Raw genomic sequence first — 19,202 nt, 5'->3', positions numbered from 1 at the left:
AAAATACAGACAGCAAACAGGAAAGAGTGAGAGTGACAAAAAAAAGGAGACGGAGGGTGCAGAAATGTAGCAGTGGCCTTTGAAGCGTGCTATTCTTTTGATTTTGCAGAAATTGTTTGAAGCATGGCTGATCCCTTACTCTGTGTGTCCTTGAGTGTGTGTGTGCATTTTTTTTTCTTCTGCGGGAGCTAAAGAGGGACAGCGGGCAGGTCAGCCATTAAGGTCAGAGAAAGCATATGGGCACTCAGTGTGTGTATGTGTGACCTGCCAGCGTGCGCGTGTGTGTCCGAGCTCCGCATGTGTGTCACAAGAGGAAGGTCAGCGAAATCTTCAGACAGGCTCTCCTTATCCTTCAGGGGCCCTTGAGAAGTAAAGGCGGAAGGATACGCATTCATCTGGCTGTGTTGTCAGGGGGGCGGAGGGATACCATCAATAATAAGAGCGCAGGGGTGACAGGACCGGCGCTGCAATCACAGGAAAACGGCAGGGTGTCATCAATATCCCACATAGATCTATACACTCACTCATGCTGCTGCACACTCAAACACATACTGTATATATAATATACACTACTGTATACACACACACACACACACACACACACACACACACACACACACACACACACACACACACACACACACACACACACTTTTGTGCACCCTGCTGTCAGTGTATTATGCCAACTGTAATCACGTGCTTCATCCTGTCTCTCTGAACAGAGTGGCAATGAATTTAAAAGGAGAAGGGCCTGACTTAAAGACAATGGAGTTTTTACATTTTCTGTAGATGCTTGTAAATACACTCAACAAAAACCTAAACTCAACATTTTTGTTTTTCCTCCCATTTTTAATGAGTTGAAGTAAAAGATCTAAGACTTCTTCTGTGCACGCAAAAGGTTTATCACTCACATTTTGTTTACAGATTTGTTAAACCCCATGTTAGTGACCATTTCTCCTTCACAAAAATAATCCATCCACCTGCTGATTAAACTTTTTTTTTTTTTTAACCTGGTGGGTAAAGTCATGACCCGCCCTACTCTGCCTCTGATAGTCTTACCCCGAGGGTCTGGTCACACATGCAATACGGTTGGAGTGGCCATCGATTGCCAAGGCAAACATCTTTGCTATTGGTTGAGTCTGTGACTCCGCCTCCCGTATGTGCCCCAAAGTTGTTTTCCACGCAAATAACAGATGCAAATTTGGGGCCACATCTGTAAATTTGCACATGTGTGACTGGGCCTTTACCCTATCAAATCCATGCTCATGGCTAAACCCAACCAACAAAGGCAATGAGTACAAGCCAATTACAGCCAAGTAGAGCATGTCATGACTTTGCCCTCCTGTGAAAAAAATTGGTATCTGTAGTATATGTGTATATATAAGAAATGCTCACTTTTGAAAATTTTATGAGCAAAATTTGGGAGAAATATTTAATTTCTGAGCACACAAAGTCATTTTTCATTTCCACTTATGAAAAATAGGAGCAAAAATAAATTTTTTGCATTTATATAATACTGAGTGTAAATCTGAAGTACAGTTTGTGAAAAGGGTTTTATTTCAAGGTTCATCAAACTTGTGTTTTCTCCTCTTCCCTCCAGACCTACCACCTGTTTACACCTACCCTTCCATCACCATGGGTTATAAAGCCGGGCCCTCGCCTCCTGAAGCCCGATTAGCTGAACAAGCCACGGTGGAGGCGGAGCCAGCACAGCCCGACTCCAAGTCCCTCCCTCATCCATGCCACATCACAGAAGAAGAAGAGAGGAGGGAGGATGAGAATGAGAAAGACTGTGAAGTGGTGGCATCTCAGAGTGGAGCTGCAGAGGAAGAGAAGGAAGAACGGAGGGTGGAAGCAAAGGGATGCTCCATCTCCGAGCCCGAGAGCAAGATTTCTGGATTGCTGCCATGCCCTTCCCCCGCGCCGGTCCCAGATTCAGCCTGCCCGGCCACAGCCGCAGGCAAAGCCCTAAAAGTAGAGCTCTCTCTGGGTTGCCCAGGCCAGAAGGCCAGCCTGGAGGAGCCTCAACTATCCAAAGAGCAGGAGGATGATAGGGAAGATGGAAAAGAGGACACGGAGGAGGAAGAGGGAGAGAAAATGAGGCCTGAACCAACAGAATGTACTGTCTCTGTGCCTGGAGAGCCTGGAGATGAGGAGGAGGAGAAGGAGGAGGTGGAAGAGGAGGGGGACAAAGATGGAGAGAATGTAGAGGTGGTTGAGGATGAGGAGGAAGAGGAGGGGAGTGGGATGAGTCCAATGAGTATCTCTCCTGCTCCTTCACCTCTGTCCTCTGACCCTGCCCTCCCTCCCACGGCGAGCACAGCAGCTCAGCTCCAGGGGGCCTACATGTGGAGCTTAGAGCTCCTGATCGCTGCAGCTCTGTGCGCCACCAGAGATGCCTTGTACCCACCAGCACCTGCTGTCCGGGCCCCGAGCCCTCCACCACACCATGGTATGGAGATACTGGGAGAACTGGCCGAGCTGGAGATTGAGCAGAGGAGCAGGGAAAGCAAAGAGAAAGACGCTGAAGGTAAGTTCATTTAAAAAAAGTTTTTTCCTCTCCTATGGCTGCAACTAATGATACATTTCATTATTGATTAGTATGCAGGTCGTTTTCTGGATAAATTGTTTGGTTTATATGAGGTCAGTGTCGATGTTAAAAAAAAAAAAGTCCATCCCAGTTTCTCAAAGTCTAAGGCGACGTCTTTAAATGTCCTGGTTTGTAAGTCCAAAACCCAATGATATTCAATTTAAAGGAGAAATCTGTAATATATGTCCTGTAATAAATCATTAAACTACCACAATATGGCATGAGAGATTAAGAAAACATGTTAAATAATACTTCTTTGATAACAACGCTACAGCCGCGCATTGAAATTTCTATTCCGGTCAGTAACTTGTGTTGTTGTTTGCCCATTTCACATTAATTAGAGTTCAAATTAATGCTGAATGCTCGCCAAATGAGTAAATGTCATAAAAAATCATTAATAATGTTTTAAAAGGAGCAGATGTTTATAACAGTTAAATTGAGCAGTATGTTAATGGGGTCTGGCAGGCAGTAAGGCAGGCAGTAACTCCAGTGTGTATTTTCAGAGCAGTAGACTTTTGTTTTCGGGATAATGGGCTTAGGAGTACATTCAATTTGATTTACTTTAATTTAATTTAATTTTATTATTTGATATACCATCTATAGCTCCAGTTCACTAATTGGTCTCATTTATGAGTGCACAAATGCTACATATTGCTCCTTTAGTGATATAAAAAGGAGAGACTGTAAACAGCATTGTCTACCATTATTGCACAAAAAACTAGTTTAACGATTAATTGATTATCGAAATAGTCTGCAATTATTTTTCTGTTGACTTATCAATTTTACAGTCAACTAGTTCTTGCAGGTCTATTTCCATCCTTTCTTACTGTATGCGTGTGGTATTTTTGGGCACTATAAAAACCTTAGAAATCTTCAAAAGTTTAGAAAATGCCTGTGAAATTAAACCAAAAATTTAGAAATGCCCCCAATAATTATGTGTATTCTGTTCTTTCAAATACAACCTGTGGACAATTTTCAGTGCCTTGTCACAGTAAAACAGACCAAAATGCTCATGAAAATCAAATCAAGGAAAAAGAAAAAAACAAGCTACCCTACTTCAGTCTTGTCTACACAAACACACACACTTACAGTGAACCAAAAAAAGGGGTCTGGGAAATGTGTGCAACCCAGATGTAGAGACTATCAACTCACACACTAACCACACACACACACACACACACACACACACACACACACACCTCTAACTGTCCTGCTTCCTTCCTCAGGTTGGACTCTCTGTTCTTGCCCTTAGAGCAAGTTTTTCTCTCTGGGAGGGGTGTGTGTGTTTGGGGAGGACACAGAGATGGACAAACAAGCTGAGCCACAGACACAAGCCAGGACACACACACACGCACACACACACACCCACACACACACACACACGCACACGCACACACACATTCTGCCCAGTGTGTCCCCCAGGCTCTGGCGTCTTGCTTTGCTAATTAGACCCTTTCCTTTAAAACACTTCTCCTGTAAGCGCTCCTATTTTCCTCTCGTCCCTCTGAGAGAAAGTGTTTTTATTTATGCCAGCATCTGTGTGTGTACACTTGTCTGCGTTTGTGTGTGCGTGCACGTGCACGTGCACGTGCGTGGTGGCGAGTGTGTGTGTAAGCTGTTAAGTAATCCCAGATGAATCCCTGCTCTCCTCCATCAGAGTCTATGTGTCTCTCCACCAGGCTGCCTGCTCCCTGCCTGCGCCTCCTCCCGCCTCTCCTCCTCCTCCTCCTCCTCCTCCCTCTTTGTTATTTTTTTCCCCTCACCTGCTTCTCCTTTTTCTTTTTTCCTTTTTTATTAAACCAATGTAATCTGGTGTGTAAATCCTGCCTCTGCAAGCCTTGTTGACGGAATTAATAAGTGTAAAAATCATAAGTCGCTCTGCAGCTGCCTGTGCATGTGTGTGTGTGTGCGATACAGAGTGTGTGAGTGTGCATTTGTTTACATGTGCGTGCACGTGGTTAGCATGCGTAATAGGTGTGAAATCAATAAGTCCTGTCGTGGCGTGGAAAACGTTCTCCAAATTGCAACACATTTATTTAAAAACCCGCTCCGGCCTCGCTGCATGGAATGTTATTAATACCGCTGATGGCGTTTTTGTCATCCTGAATGTGTTTGGGAGATGAAACCGATCCCAGACAGATGCATTTATGCCGCTCCTTGACGCAGAAGGATATCTCAGCCGTTCCCTGGAGATCGCAATTACAGATTAAGGAATCAAGAGAGACTTTCCCCTCCAGTATAAATTAGCACCATTACTTCTATTTACACATAGACAGAGGAGCTGTTTGTGTCATACTTTGCTTTATTCTCTCAAGTTTCCTTTATATTCAGATTTCAGCTCAATAAACTTCTTTAACGGCATCTAATGATGACTAGGTCTTTAATTTTCCTTTCCTTTCCTCTCCTTTCCTTTTCCAGCACCATTACTTCTATTTACACATAGACAGAGGACCTGTTAGTGTCATGCTTTACTTTATTCCTTCACGTTTCCTTTAAATTGAAATTTCAGCTCAATAAACTTCCTTAATGGCCTCTAATGATGACTAGGCCCATATCAGCTGTAATGGTTTTTAATTTTCCTCCACTGTTTTTGTTTTTCCCCTTGAAATCCCCTGCGCCGCCTCTTATTACACCCCTCAACCCCCTTTAGGGACACAGTATGGTGTTATTACTGTGCAAAGATGCATGCACGTGTGTGTGTGCGTGTGTGTGTGTGTGAGTGTGTGGTATACTGTGGGCGGAAGGCACCTATCGATTGTGGCCATCCTCCAGGATACTAAACTAGGCGTGGTGATGTCAGCGGTGATGTCATCCTGTCAGGGTAATCGGAGCGTGCCATTGGCTCGGAGGTCTGACAGATGAGATGGCATTGACCTCTGCGAGCTGGGACAGGAGGACAAAGCTGCATCGCTCTCTCGGCTCCTGCACTCCTCTCGGCTCCCTCGCTCTCTGCGAGGAGTTACCTGCCGTTCTCACATCTGTTTGTTCTCTGTTTTTTTTTTTTTTTTTTTTATAAATCACGCTTCAGAGATGAAAACTCCATCCTTCCTGCCCTCTTCTCTCTCGTCTGTTTACCACATTTCTGTCTCCATCTCCCACTCACACACACAGGTTTTAATAATGTCAGATGTCAGTGAGTAGGCCTCACAGCTCCAGTGCACAGGCTGTGAGTGATCCAGTCAAATCTTGTCTCGCTTCCTCTTTCCTTTCCTTCCCTTTCCCTCTTCTCCTCCTCTTTCCTTTCCTTTTATTTCATTTCCTCTTTCCTTCACTCTTCTTTCCTTTCCCTCTTCTCTTCCACTTCCTCTTTCCTTTGCTTTCCTTTCCCTTGTTTTCCTTTCCTTTCTCTCCTCTTCATCTTTCCTTTTCTCTCCTCACCTCTCCTCTCCTCTCCTCTCCTCTCCTGGAAGGGGAAATTGGATTCTGTCCATGTCCATAATGAGGAGATGTAGGAGAATAAATAGATAGCTCAATAAACACTTTGCCTCTTATTGCCTCTCCTCCCCTTTACTCCCCATCCCCTCCCTCCCTCCCTTCTTCTCACCGCGTTGCACTCCTCCTCCTCCTCCTCCTCCTCCTCCTCCTCCTCCCTGCTGCCCGTCGTTCTCCTTCTCTCCAATTCTCCCTCACACACTCATGCAGTTTGAGCATGTCTGCGCAGCTCAGCGAAAATGTTGTAGGTGCATGCGTGTATTCAGAATGTTTTATTTGCATAGGTTTGTGTGTGTGTTTACATGTGTGTGTGTGTGTGAGCATCTCATGAATATTCTGTTTCATCTGCTGGTGCTGTGACAATGACAGAGTTAATGACAGTGACAGATGTAGAGATCGTTCTCCGCCGCTCCCCCTTCTATGTGTGAGTGTGTGTGTGTGTGTTGTTTGTGTGTACGATTAAGCAGGAACACCAGTATACATCAAATAAACTACACAGCTAATATCATAAATATCACCACTTTTCAAGACATGGTTTCACCGCTCCGGAAATAAATCCATTCCGCGCACACAACATGTTTTATAACGGCGTGTCAGCTACCGTGTGACGCACCAATCTAAACCCAAACAATCCGTCTCCCCGCAGGTGAAGACATGCTGACCTTCGACCTCCACAGTCTGGCGACCCTGGCGGCCGCCCGTGCCCTGGAGATGGGGGGAGGGGTCGCGGGGGCGGGAGCGGGCCAGCAGTGTCCAATCAGGAGGAGGCTAAACCTGCGCAGGAAGTGCAGCTGGACACCTCGCCATGAGCCGGTGAGGCTTTATGTGATGATGTGTGTTTCGTGTTTATGCATGCAAACATGAATCATTCATGCTGAAAATGTGGGGAACAGTTGAACAATTGACACACACCTCATTTGTTTGTACCAAGCTTTAAACAACAGTTAAAACCAAAACAAGATACAGTTAGTAGGTCAATTTTTAGATTTTCTGATTTTATCTGATACTTTTATCCAAGCTACTGTGTGCTGAGTAATAATAACATGATATAATATAATTTCCTCGAAGGTAATGGCATGTATAGAAGTACAGGGCCAGGCATAAAGGAAAAGAGAACAAAGGGTTTTTTTTAATGTGCATTTTCAGAATAAAGTCAAAATGTTGAGAATTAAGTTGAAATCAAGAATAATTACAGTGCCACTAAATTGACATGTCGACTTTATTCTCAACATTGTGATTATATTGTACTTCATTTTCAACTTTCTGACTTTATGTTGTTATTCTCGACATTTAGACGTTATTTGACTTCGCTGTCTACATTTCGACTATATCCAACTTTACTGTTGACATTGTGACTTCATTTGACCTTTTTCTCAGCATTTCCAACATTTAGACTTTTTTTTTTTAACCTGATATTTATTTATTCTCAACATTTTGATTTCATCTCAATATTTCAGTTTTATCATATTTGCAAAGAGAAAAAAGCTTTCCTTCTTTGTTTCATTTTTTCCGGTGCTTGGCATTGAAAGTTCAACTTCATTCTCGAAATGCAAATTACAAAAATAACTTCCTCCTCTATTTTTTTCCTTCAATGTGGCCCTAATAGCTTTTAAGTGAAATCATGCTTGAATCAGTAGTTTTGTGCAAAAAAATTAAAAGGGGAACATTTTCACAAAATGTCATTTTAACTAGCAAGAAATACTTTTGTTAATTCCATAAAAAGTGAAGGTGATGATGGATAAGCATTTTTCTCTTCCTTTGAATAGTCCCAGAAATAAAACTGGCTACAGCAAATATATTACGATTATATTATATTACGAATTTGATGTAATTTCATTTTTACATTTTCAAATTTAATTTAAAAAATATATTTCTACAATACATTATATACCAATTGCTATTAACCTTAAAAATTGCTACCAACTGTGACAGCACTGTGTTGAATTAGTTTAAAAACACGGGGTATTTTACATTTTCTGAAAAATGGCTTTGGACATACATTTTAATGCCAGTTACCACAAATATTTTACATGCAGTACCAGGTTGAGCTCCCAGAAATCCCTGCTGTTGAGGCATAAATGCAGCTGGTTTATAAACCGCTCTAGTGACCAAACTTCAGAGGTTTTGATCACAAGAAAATCCATCTAATCATCAAGCTGCCCAAACAACAAGCGTCACATGACTGTTGAATTCAGTTTGTGTTCGGCATTGAAATACCCCTGCTTTCTCTGTGTGTGTGTGTGTGTGTGTGCATGTGCATGTACGTGTATGTGTGTGTGTGTGTATGTCAGGTGTGCCCAGTGAAGGGCTCCATGGAGACGATGGGAGGGGAGGAGCTGGCCATGCGTGTCCAGCTGGCTGAGCTACAGCGCCGCTACAAAGAGAAACAGAGGGAACTGGCCAAGCTACAGAGGAAACACGACCACCAGTGAGCAGACACAACACACACACACACACACACACACAAACACACACACTTCTTTTTGTCTGATTGAGTCGTGCATTCCAACATTCACAATTCTGCTGTCATGCTGCATCCTCCTGATTTATCAGGACTTGCTGGCTGCTCATACCTAATGCAGTTTGACCTGCAGCCGATACAAGTTTCCCCCTGATTTCTCCTGCTGTCCGGACTCCATCTTTGATCTCTCCGTCCTCCTCCTCCTCCTTCTTGTCTTCCTCTCTGCAGGAAAGAGGAGACGTCCCGCAGCCCTGCCCGCCGGGGGCCCGGCCGCCCCCGCAAGCGCAAGTCCACCCCCGGCCCAGCTGCTGCGGAGAACTCCAAGAGACTCAGGTCAGTCCCCTGATACTGCGTCAGTATAATCAGTGTGATTGGCAAGCCCCGCTCATTCATCCTGATTTCTGTTTGTGTTTTTAGTGAAAGGCACGGTTGATTTTCAAGAAGTTCTTCTTCAGCTGAATTGATTCAAATGCTCTATAGCTGATGATTTGCTTGATTGGGCACTGGAAGGAGCTGCTCGCACACTTGCACACACACGCACACACACACACAATGGGTTATGTGATGGGAGCTGCGAGCTGGGTGTGATTTTAAATGAGAGAAGGTAATGGAGATGAGGCCTTCATTAATCATCATTAATCACTTTTAATCATATTTATCACTTGCATTGATTATGTCCTGATTCCTCGCGAACATCGAGCATATATTAATACAGCTGGACAAAGTCCTGATGTACAGTTATTACAGTGATAAACGATTCAACGCCACCTCCACCCACCACTGCAACACACAACCACACATTCTTTAACACCTCCGACGAGCACACTTTCATACGGACACACATTCCTGCACAACACACACTCACACACATGCACACAGCCAGTATTCAACACTCATAATGATAAATGTGTTTTCTCATGCTGCCCCACCTCTGTTAGCATGTGCACCCCTCGCCTTGATAAAATGATTAGAGAAACTCAAGGTTTGTCACGGTTACCATGATTAGAAAGCGCTAATGAAAATGACAATAAAGGGCTTTAGTCATACATGCCGGTGCACCACACACACACACACACACACACACACACACACACACACACACACACACACACACACTCACACAGAACTTGTTTAATTAGTACCGCCGGTCGCTACGTGCCTGAGCAGCATTTCTGTTGTTATTAATAAGCGTTGTATCGTTTGTTTATGCTTTCATCTTCTCGTGAGAGTTGTGGATTGAAATGAAACAGCGAGAGGAGGAGAGGTAGAGAGAAACAGAAAGCAAACTCAACAGACATTTCCTCTTGATACACATGAACACTATATGGCCAAAAGTATGTGGACACCTGAGCATCTCTAAGTGCATATTGAAGATGGCATTTCAAACAGTGGCCATTAATATTTTTCTGAAGCCAAAAAAAAGTTTGCAACCCCACAATTTCAATGAGTTGTTAACAAACATTGAATTTTGGTGACATAAAGGTTAGCAGGATGGAATGAGCATCCTCATCCCCCTCCCTGCAGTGGCTCTTCACCCCCGGGTTTGGGGACTACTGTGTTTTTATCTGTCATATAGCCATTCTATATTTGAAGATGAGGTTGGGATAATCTTCCTCTTGAAGGCATTCGTGGTGATGCACTTGGTTACACACACAAAAGTGATGTAAGTATGAAAAATGACATAAGTTCGTTCGGTTTATTTTGATTATTTGCTCTAGATGTGTTTTAAATGTTCACTTTTGCTTGATTTGATTGTTTTTTATTGAGTTGTGTGTAGTGAACAATGGGGCAAAAAGTTGGAATATTCATGTTAAACACATTTAAAAAAGGGGGATGAGTGTACATTTCCTTCTACTCTTTTTCAGGCATTAATTATTTATTGCGAATCTGCTGAGCGATTGCTGTTAATGGTTAAATATGAAAATGAAAGAATTGTGTTTTGTTCCTTTAGAATGAGTTTTATATACATAGACCCATAGGTCCTCTTCCATGGAGTCCACCATTTTTGCACAGTAGCCCAGAATGCACAAACCAAACACAGAACCAGTAGGTTCTGCTGATTGTCAATTTGTTGGCTTCAGAAAATTACAATTTTTTTTGCGTGCAGCACTTTCAATTCCAGCATCTAAAAGGTATGGAGACAAGTTGGTCTCAACTGCTGTATGACTTTCCAAAAAGCGCTTCATTGCAATCATACTGACGCCTTAAAGCGAGGGTTGGTAATGTTGGGGAAATCAGCAAAAGTAAGCTAGATTTTCCTTCCATAGCCCCTCCCCCAAAATGCATGAATGCGCACTGCCTGACTGCTTGAGGTCGAGCCGAACATTTCCAACGACCTCATGTCTCATTCACATGAAAGAAAATATCTATCATTATCATAATAAAGGTGAACAAGAAATATGGCCATTGTTAGTACTCACAGCTGTCAAACTAACATGTAAGCATTGGGAAATTTTGGCTGCACGTTCTCTGTCATTCCTGTGCCAATAGCTCGCTATAGCTTGAACGATATATCATTTCATTTCACCCAAATGACAGCCACAAATACTGGATTTCTTTTTTTTTGTCAGAGCATTTGATTTATTGATTGCTGTTGGAATGTGCAGAGAATTTCAGCAAATATAATAAAAAAAATGCTTCAGAAATAGATGACCTATCCCAGCTTTAAGGCCTGACTGACAGTCGGAATTCCAATTCATCATCACCATTCATAATTATCTCTTTATGTACCTGGACTTTGTGCATAGGGGCGTTGCAATATTGAAACAGGAACAGGCTTTTACCAAACTGCTGTCAGACCACAAGTATGCAAGTATTTGAACACATATACGTATACTCAAATGTACAGAATGTGCGCACACACTCACCGTAGTGTTGATAAGGACGTGACATGAGGTAAACTTCGAGGCTCCTCTCCTCTTCTCTCTTCTCCTCTCCTCTTCTCTTCTCCTGGGAGCGGAGATGCTGAGAGCCAAACCTCCCCTCTGTGGGAATATAGGATTCACCTGCCTCAGACACCAGCTGCTATCAGAGTGTGTGTGTGTGTGTGTGTGCGTGCAGTATGAGTGTGTGTGAGTGTGTGTGCTGGCTGCCTGTGGTGTGAGAGAGCACGCATACAATGAAGGAATGACAGAGAGAGAGGAGGAAAGAGAGGGAGAGAGGTAGGGAGGAGTAGTGTTCAATAGAGGTTAGTGTTTATCGATCGAGCCCTGAAGCTCCGGTCAACGGACAGACTCCCCCGAGACTGCTTCATCTCTCCCTCTGTCTCTTTCCCTTCCCCCTCAACTCTTCTCCTCCCCCCCTCTCTCTGTCTCTTCTCCACTCTCCTTCCCACCAGATAATTCTTATCCTTTCATGTGGTGAGCTTCATTTTCGCACGGCCGCTGAATATTTCTGTGTTTGCCGTCAAACTGTGCAGACGGTCGTCAGGGCCAGTTGTCGTCTCTTACCTCATCAAAGTTATGAGACAGAGAAGATGAAGAGTGGGAAGACAGTGAGACAATGAGTGAACCTGGCAGAGAATGGTGGGACTATACTCTCGGAAATAAAGGTGCTAACTAGAACCGTAAAAGGTTCTTCAGCTTGTCCCCATAGGAGAACACTTTTTGGTTCCTGGTAGAGACTGTTATAAAGGTTCTATTTAGAACCCTTTCAGAGTTCTGACAAGGACCATACATTAAGGGTTATACCTAAAACCATCTGTGAAAGGTTCCACTGAGAACCCCCTATGAGAGGTTCTACAGAAAACCCTAGATGGTTTAATGGTTCCACCCAGAACTCCTTTTGGGGGTTCGATCCAGAGCTTTTACACCTTCTAAGGGTGCTAACAAGAACTCACCAATGAGCTTCTACCAAGACTCTTTTTAGTTTCCAAACCCGTTTATGTTCCAAGGGTTTTATCTAAAATCCACCAAGGGCGTTTTTCTGAGAACCTTTTACATTATGGTATAAGAACCCTTGAGTTAAGTTAGGAGGGATTTCAAAAATTCTTGATGAACTATTTCTTTTAAAACGGGTTCTTTGGATGAAAAGGGTTCTTAATGGAACCTTTAGTCTTAGAAAGACAAACCCTGTCTTCAAAGAAGGGTTCTTCAGAAACACTTGGTTCTGGGCAAACCTCAGTCCTTCAGAAAAAAAACCTTTTGGAACCCTTATGTCTAAGAGTGTAGAAAAAGGAGAGCAGAGATGTAGTTGTCACAGAGAAAATCAACCTTAAAAGGAAGGAAGTGTGTGATCAGATTAATTCTGTGATCTGCTGATTAATGATAAATCCTCAATTATGTATTTTTGTGTTTATTTTTTCCAGGGCCGGCCTGAATTTACTGGAGGAGAAAGCCAGGAAGAAAATGTCCAATCATGGCTTCAACAGCCTCAGTGCTGCACAGGTCTGTCCTGCGGTCTCTCCTGGTTCATCCACATGCACTGACAGCCTCTTCCTGCTGCTAATGTTGTTTTTTCTTTGCTGGATACTTCAATTAGTGGAAAGAAATTAGTCAATAATTAGCTGTTCCGCTCCCCGTCTACAGATGAAAGCTCGCTGTAAGCACAGAGGTCGACCCAGTGCCCTGAGCTCCAGGCTGGCCAGGCGGGTGACCCAGCTCAAGCAGAAGGCTGCAGCCCAGCGTGGTGCACCGTCAGCGGGCATGCTGCACTGCAGAGGGAGCCCTGGTGAGGAGGATGCCTCCAAGAATCACTGCAGACAAGGAAGAAAAGGTGGGTACAGAGGGAGCATGTACACACACTTGTTGTCCGTTAAAGAGAGAGTTCAAATTTTTTGAAGTGGGGTTATGATGTACATTTCCATATTCAGTGTATTAGCTACAGCAGATAGTGGTCAGCACACCCTCAGTTTGGAGAACCAGCAGGAGTAGCGATCTAGGAAGCTACGTAATGCAGTGTTATGGACAGGGTCAGCAGCAAAATGTATTTTAGCAACCTAAAAAAAATAATATCAGTTGCAGAATGTTTTTACTGCTTTACCTTGTTGTCAGACAGCCTCTTCTGACAGGAAACTGCTATTTCATACGCCCTCTCTGTCTAAACCAACCAGACCTTACAGAACACAACAGTTGCTGTTCTACCATTACCTCAAACAATTAGTTTGTTTATGCCACTCTGTGTCTTCAGTAAAACTGAACTAACCCTTTAAAACACCCACTATAATACAAACTAATCAATCAATGCAGCACTAGGCTATCAACTCTCATGTTCTGTGAGGGAAAATTCCTCCCAATGGAGTTTGGATGCTTTGGAGAGATTGATATTTGGCTTATATAATGGTGGTTTCCCCTCAGACAAGGCCATCTAACAGTAAGGTAAACTGGTGTGAATATTCCAAATATAGTTTACACTAAAATTATATAGATTTTTTTAGATGGGACTTTCTTAGGTCGCGAAAATACATTTTGCTGCTGACGTTGTCCACAGCAGTACATTGCAGCAGCCTCCTGCTGGGGGTGTGCTGACTGCCATCTACTGTAAGTAAGACGCTGACTAAAACTAAACCCTCCTCCCTGTTGTTGATCCATCAGACCTGCAGCAGGACTGGGCAGCTGGTCAGACTGTAAAAAGGAAGAGGGGTCGAAAGCCCAAAGCGCTGATGGGCGTCAACCCAAACAGACCTCAGCACAAGGACGGCCGGGCCTCTGAGAAACAGGAAGTTCGGGAAGAGAAGAGTGACAGTGAGAGCTCGGAGCATGGTTAGTTACAGTTCAGTGTGTCCTCCCGTCAACCAGCCAAACAAAGACCCGGCAAATGATGACTTGGCCATAAAGAATGAAATTCTATGGCCTTTTATTTAACATTTTATGAGAAAAAGGACCATCAGTGCTGGTAACAGATTTGTTATGCAGCTACAAAGCTCCTATGTGAGTTCATTGGCTCTTACACATATGAGTCAAGCTGATTTGGCTGATGGCTCAAAGAACATCAACCAGACATTGTGAGATTTCACTATGAGAGTGTGTCTGTGTTTGTGTATGTGTGTGTGTGTGTGTGTGTGCACATGAAGCATCTGAGAGTGAGATGTCTGCCGTCATCGGGGGGCCTCCTCTCACTTCCCAGCTCGTCTGTCAAACCGTTAAAACCGTTAACGACTTGCCACAGGCATGCAACACGGCCACCCCTACCCTCACCGCCATACGGTAACGTGAGCCCACTGGCCCCGTTCAGAATGTCACACCCCGGGTCCTCCCCTCTCTTCTTCACCTCCCCAACCTCGTGAAAATGCCCTCCTCAGAGGCTTGAGTTGAGGAGAAAACAATGACACTCATCCTCACTTTTAAATTAATGCCTCACAGGAGACGACTGTCTGGGATGAAACTACTGAAACTTCAGGAAAATGCTTGAATCTGTCTGACCGATGTGGCCTTAATGGCAGGGAAAAGTAGTGGCTGACTGTGTGTGTTAGTGTGACAGTGTTTGTGTGTGACTGAGGCAAAGTGTTGACGAGAACGCCATGTAAGTGACAAGTGTGTCAGAGATGTGTCGACACCCGACACGACCCCCGCAGTCAGCGACACACAGCTGCCAATAACAATCCGTGTGTGTCTGCATGTGTGTCAACATTTGCTTCCCGTCACCGCAGTTGAGGAAGAAGCCATGCGTGATTGTGTAGCTATTAAGACAAGTTTCTGTTTGCTCATCTAACTTTTGCACTCATGATGACATACGTTTGCCCACTTGCTAGTAAACAGAACTGTAGGCTCTAGAGGAATATTGAAAGCTTGCTGTCAATACATCTCATCAAGTTAGTCCCTGGCTTTAGTTAACAGTGTTTACATTTAGCTCACTCAAAGCTTTCTGACTGATCATATTGATGTTGTGATTCCACAGAGGAGGAGGAGGATGGCAGCTACGACAGTGAAGATGGAGCCGCTGGTGACACCAAGATTAGCTCATCCTCTAAAGAAGCTCTTGCAAACCCTGCCGGGACCATGCCTTTTTCATCACAGGCCTCTAAGCTCCAAGCAAACCAGAAAGCCCGGAGTAAGAGACCAGGGCCTCCCGGTAAGATCTTTAAAAATGCTGCTGGTGCCATAATAAAAACTGTGTTACTTTTTGATTTTCAGTTTTTGACTTAAAGTGAAGGATAACGTGATGTGCATGGGGTTTAGAGCAAAATTTCAAAATCTAGAAGGATACAGCTGGAAATGTTTGGATAGATAAAGTCTGATTTCATCTACCCCCAATTCTGGGGTCCCAGAACATCCTAGATGTTGCCCAAACGTTCGCAGAATAACAGCTCTGTGCCTTTGAAAGAACTCTACATTGTGACAGTGTGAGACTGTTGCAAGTCAACATCTTTTAGACCAGTGGGGACATTCTGGGAATGTACAGTAAGTCCTGAATGTTCCCTGAAACTACAACAAAAAACATCCCCCTACCCTTGCAAGAACTTCACATCATGAATGTTCTGGGAACATTACAAGTCAATGTACTTTACACTGGTGGGGACGTTCTCAGAACGTTCTGGTAACATATAATTTCTAGCTGGGATGGTCCCCTAAATGTTCCCAGATGGTCCCGAATGTTCCCTAAGTACATTAAATAAAGTCCCCTTACCCTTACAAGAACGAGATGGTCACCAACTAGTTACAGTATAGCATAACTATTTTGGGGGATATTATGGGTGGCTTGTGTATGACTGTTGGTGTTCTCTTACAGTCTTGCTGCTGTATTCCTTAAGAAAAATGGTTATGTTAGTGATGTTGATGTGATAGCCAAAAACAATTTTATCTCACCTAGAACAAATAAATAAGCTCAGAAAAGTATGTCAGATAACTTTCATGTGGCCTCCAAGACCAGGAAAAGACAAAGTTCTAGATTTCTTATCTCATATTCAACAACATCTCTGACCATCTAATCTAATATCAGATATTGACATTTTTGTGATTTATCTGCCAGCTCTTATTTCCATGATTTCCTCTCCACCCTCAGGCACAGGGAGCATGTCCAGTACAGATCAGAGGAAAGCGCCCAGAAGGCCAAGCCTCTCCAACACAGAAAGGGGACGTCCAGACCACCAGGGGACTAAAAAAGCATATCTGCCCAGCTGGGGCGTGTCGTCAGTGGGCTGCAGCTTTGGGGACGGACGGGGGAACCATGGAGCTCTGACAGAAGTAAACAGGGCCAGCAAAGAAGCCATGCGGAGGAGCTCAGCCGGACAGGGTGTTCTGGGAAAGGTGAGACATTATAGGGTCCAGCGAGGACACAGTGTTGGGTGGTGACTTTCGAACCTTTCAGTGTCAGAGCAGTATTTTACTTTTGCAACTGACAACCAAGTAAATTAATCCCTGACAGCAGTGATTGATGGCACTACTCCATCACTGTTATGTTACACCCTCAAAACTGCCATTTGCATTTTGCATCGCACTCCTCAGCTGCATTACTTTGCACTTCTGTGTAAATGATCAGGGAAACTAGAGAGCGTTGAAATTGTGTTTCTGTCTCCCTGGACATCTTGATCTTTTGAAAACTTCTTCAGGATGATACCTGTTGATCATGTTTATCATAATTAATTAATATAATTGCTGAAACTGGCAAAATTTGGATTTAATGTCATGGGCCGGAAGCTGCCCGACTACATGTTCCTCCAAAAATTCAACATCCATTTAAAGGACCAGTGTGTAGGATTTAGTGGCGTCTAAAGATGAGCTTGCAGATTGCAAACACCTCCTCTTACCCTCCCCTTCCAAACGTGAAAGTATAGTGGCCATGAAAAGTCCAAAATGTGCAAAAGGCTGTATCTAGAGTCAGTGTTTGGTTTGTCTGTTCTGGGCTACTGCCAGCATGGCAGCATCCATGGAAGAAGATCCACGTTCTCCATCAATATAAACAGTTAAATCTAAGGTAACAAAAGCAAAGCAACTCTTATTTTCAGGTGATAATATGCTAATAAAACATACTTATGAATGTTATATTCCATCTCTGCCATATTCTGCCAATAGATCCTCGTAAATCTAACACACTGGACCTTTAAAAACCTTTTAAACAGAATCTGTATGCTTTGCAACTATTCAGACAGGAGTGCAAGGGACAGGGAATTGAGAAGGGAAAGGTGAGATGCATTTGCCAATTTTAGAGGCATGACAGAAAGGTTATATAATGTGCCTTACAATAAATTACACCTGTCACACGGAGTAGCGAGGAATGTAATTACATTACTTTAAATGTGAGTGAGTGAATGAGTTAAAGAACATAAAGGGCCTTGCTGGTTTTTCACGTAAAGAACCTAACAGCAGTCAGGACAGGGGTTAGGTTCAAACTGTGGCTGAGTGAGAATGTGAGTAAAAGAGGAAAGGTGACTCAGAAAGGGTCACTCCCTTTGGCCTTCTTCTGCATGCAAATAAAGACTGAGAAAGACAGAAGCAAGGAGGAATTTGGAAAAGCCCTCGCCTCAAGTTCGCTTCTTCCTTGTTGAGCGAGCCACACCCTGCCAGGAAGTTTGAAAATCCTGCAGATTACGACAAACACATCTACCTACCAATAACTTTGATTCTCTTGCAGGGAGGTGCTTAGCATCAGCTGTAAATCGGTCACTTTTTTTTTAAATATAACATCTGGCCTTGCTATAGGTGTGTGTTTGCATGCCTGCATGCTACGCTACCACACCACTGGCCCCATTGTATTTGTGCAGACAGCCGTTGACGAGACACTGGCATTCATTTTAATGAGAAATGCCCCGAGGTTGCTTTAGTCTTTGAGTCATTGTGAGGGAATGTCCAAAAACACATAACTCCAAATCAAATAGAGAAGTATAAAGATAATCATTGGCCATAACCCTACACACACCCATGCATGCCTACACACACACATACACACACACCACCAGCACTAAAGGGAAATAATCACCCATGCCCTCTGGTGACGAAACTTCTGTCACTAAAATATATGGTCTCCTGATGTGGAAAACTCAAAGAGACAGCACATGCAAGTCCACACACACACACACACACACACACACACACACACACACACACACACACACACACACACACACACAATCCCTCATGCATTGAATGTTATAGTCTTTTCTTTGGAAAGCCTAAATGCAAGCAGAAACCTGTTGGGTGAGCTGACTTTCCATCATCAGTCATCTTTGGATAGACTAGCCTAAACCGGTCTGGAGATGGATAGTATCTGACATGTGTGTCTGTGTGTGTGTTTGTGTGTGTTCTTATGTGTGTATCTGTAGGTGAGAATGCAAATTAGAGTTCAAGCTCCTATATTAGCAGGCACCCGACCTGTTGAAGTATCCTTGGGCAAGACACTAAAGTAATACCAATTCAAGAGCTGCACTTATCACTGACTGTGACCTGCAACTGACCTTTGACTGAACAGTGGCAAGTGGGAAAAAAAATCCTGCAGGCTAAAAGTGATAGTTCAGATTATTTAATATAGGGTTGTATGAGGTACTTATAGTCAGTGTATTAGCTACAATATATGATTGTTGACACATCCCCAGTTTGGGGAAGCAGAGAGGAGTACCAGCAGGGAGGCTAAGCAATGTACTGCTGTGACAGAGTCAGCAACAAAACCCACAATAGCTTCTTAAAAAAGGTCCACATCCAAATTATCAATATCAGTTTAAATATATGCTATATTTAGAATATTTTCACTGCTTTACCTTGCTGTTAGACAGCCTTTTGTGATGGAAAACCTATATAAGCCAAATATCTCTCCAAACGAACCAAGCTCCACAGGAGAAATCAATGATTT

General features: G+C 43.4%; 1 protein-coding gene across 2 annotated transcripts in view; it reads left to right on the top strand.

Moving 5' to 3' along the window:
* The window catches only part of bahcc1b (BAH domain and coiled-coil containing 1b), an 83,752-nt gene that overhangs the window by 53,001 nt on the left and 11,549 nt on the right, over positions 1–19,202 (top strand). For both annotated transcript variants that reach the window (XM_084741376.1, XM_084741375.1), the window contains exons 11-19: positions 1,601–2,530; positions 6,669–6,835; positions 8,314–8,450; positions 8,712–8,816; positions 12,790–12,868; positions 13,010–13,196; positions 14,015–14,182; positions 15,318–15,491; positions 16,422–16,666. In XM_084741376.1, coding sequence (XP_084597502.1) covers positions 1,601–2,530; positions 6,669–6,835; positions 8,314–8,450; positions 8,712–8,816; positions 12,790–12,868; positions 13,010–13,196; positions 14,015–14,182; positions 15,318–15,491; positions 16,422–16,666 — 2,192 coding nt within the window. The remainder of the gene's footprint in view (positions 1–1,600; positions 2,531–6,668; positions 6,836–8,313; positions 8,451–8,711; positions 8,817–12,789; positions 12,869–13,009; positions 13,197–14,014; positions 14,183–15,317; positions 15,492–16,421; positions 16,667–19,202) is intronic.

Source organism: Lutjanus erythropterus, chromosome 17 (genome assembly GCF_056507025.1).
Source record: "Lutjanus erythropterus isolate fLutEry1 chromosome 17, fLutEry1.hap2, whole genome shotgun sequence".
NCBI lineage: Eukaryota > Metazoa > Chordata > Actinopteri > Lutjaniformes > Lutjanidae > Lutjanus > Lutjanus erythropterus.
This window is presented reverse-complemented; position numbering and strand designations above follow the sequence as displayed.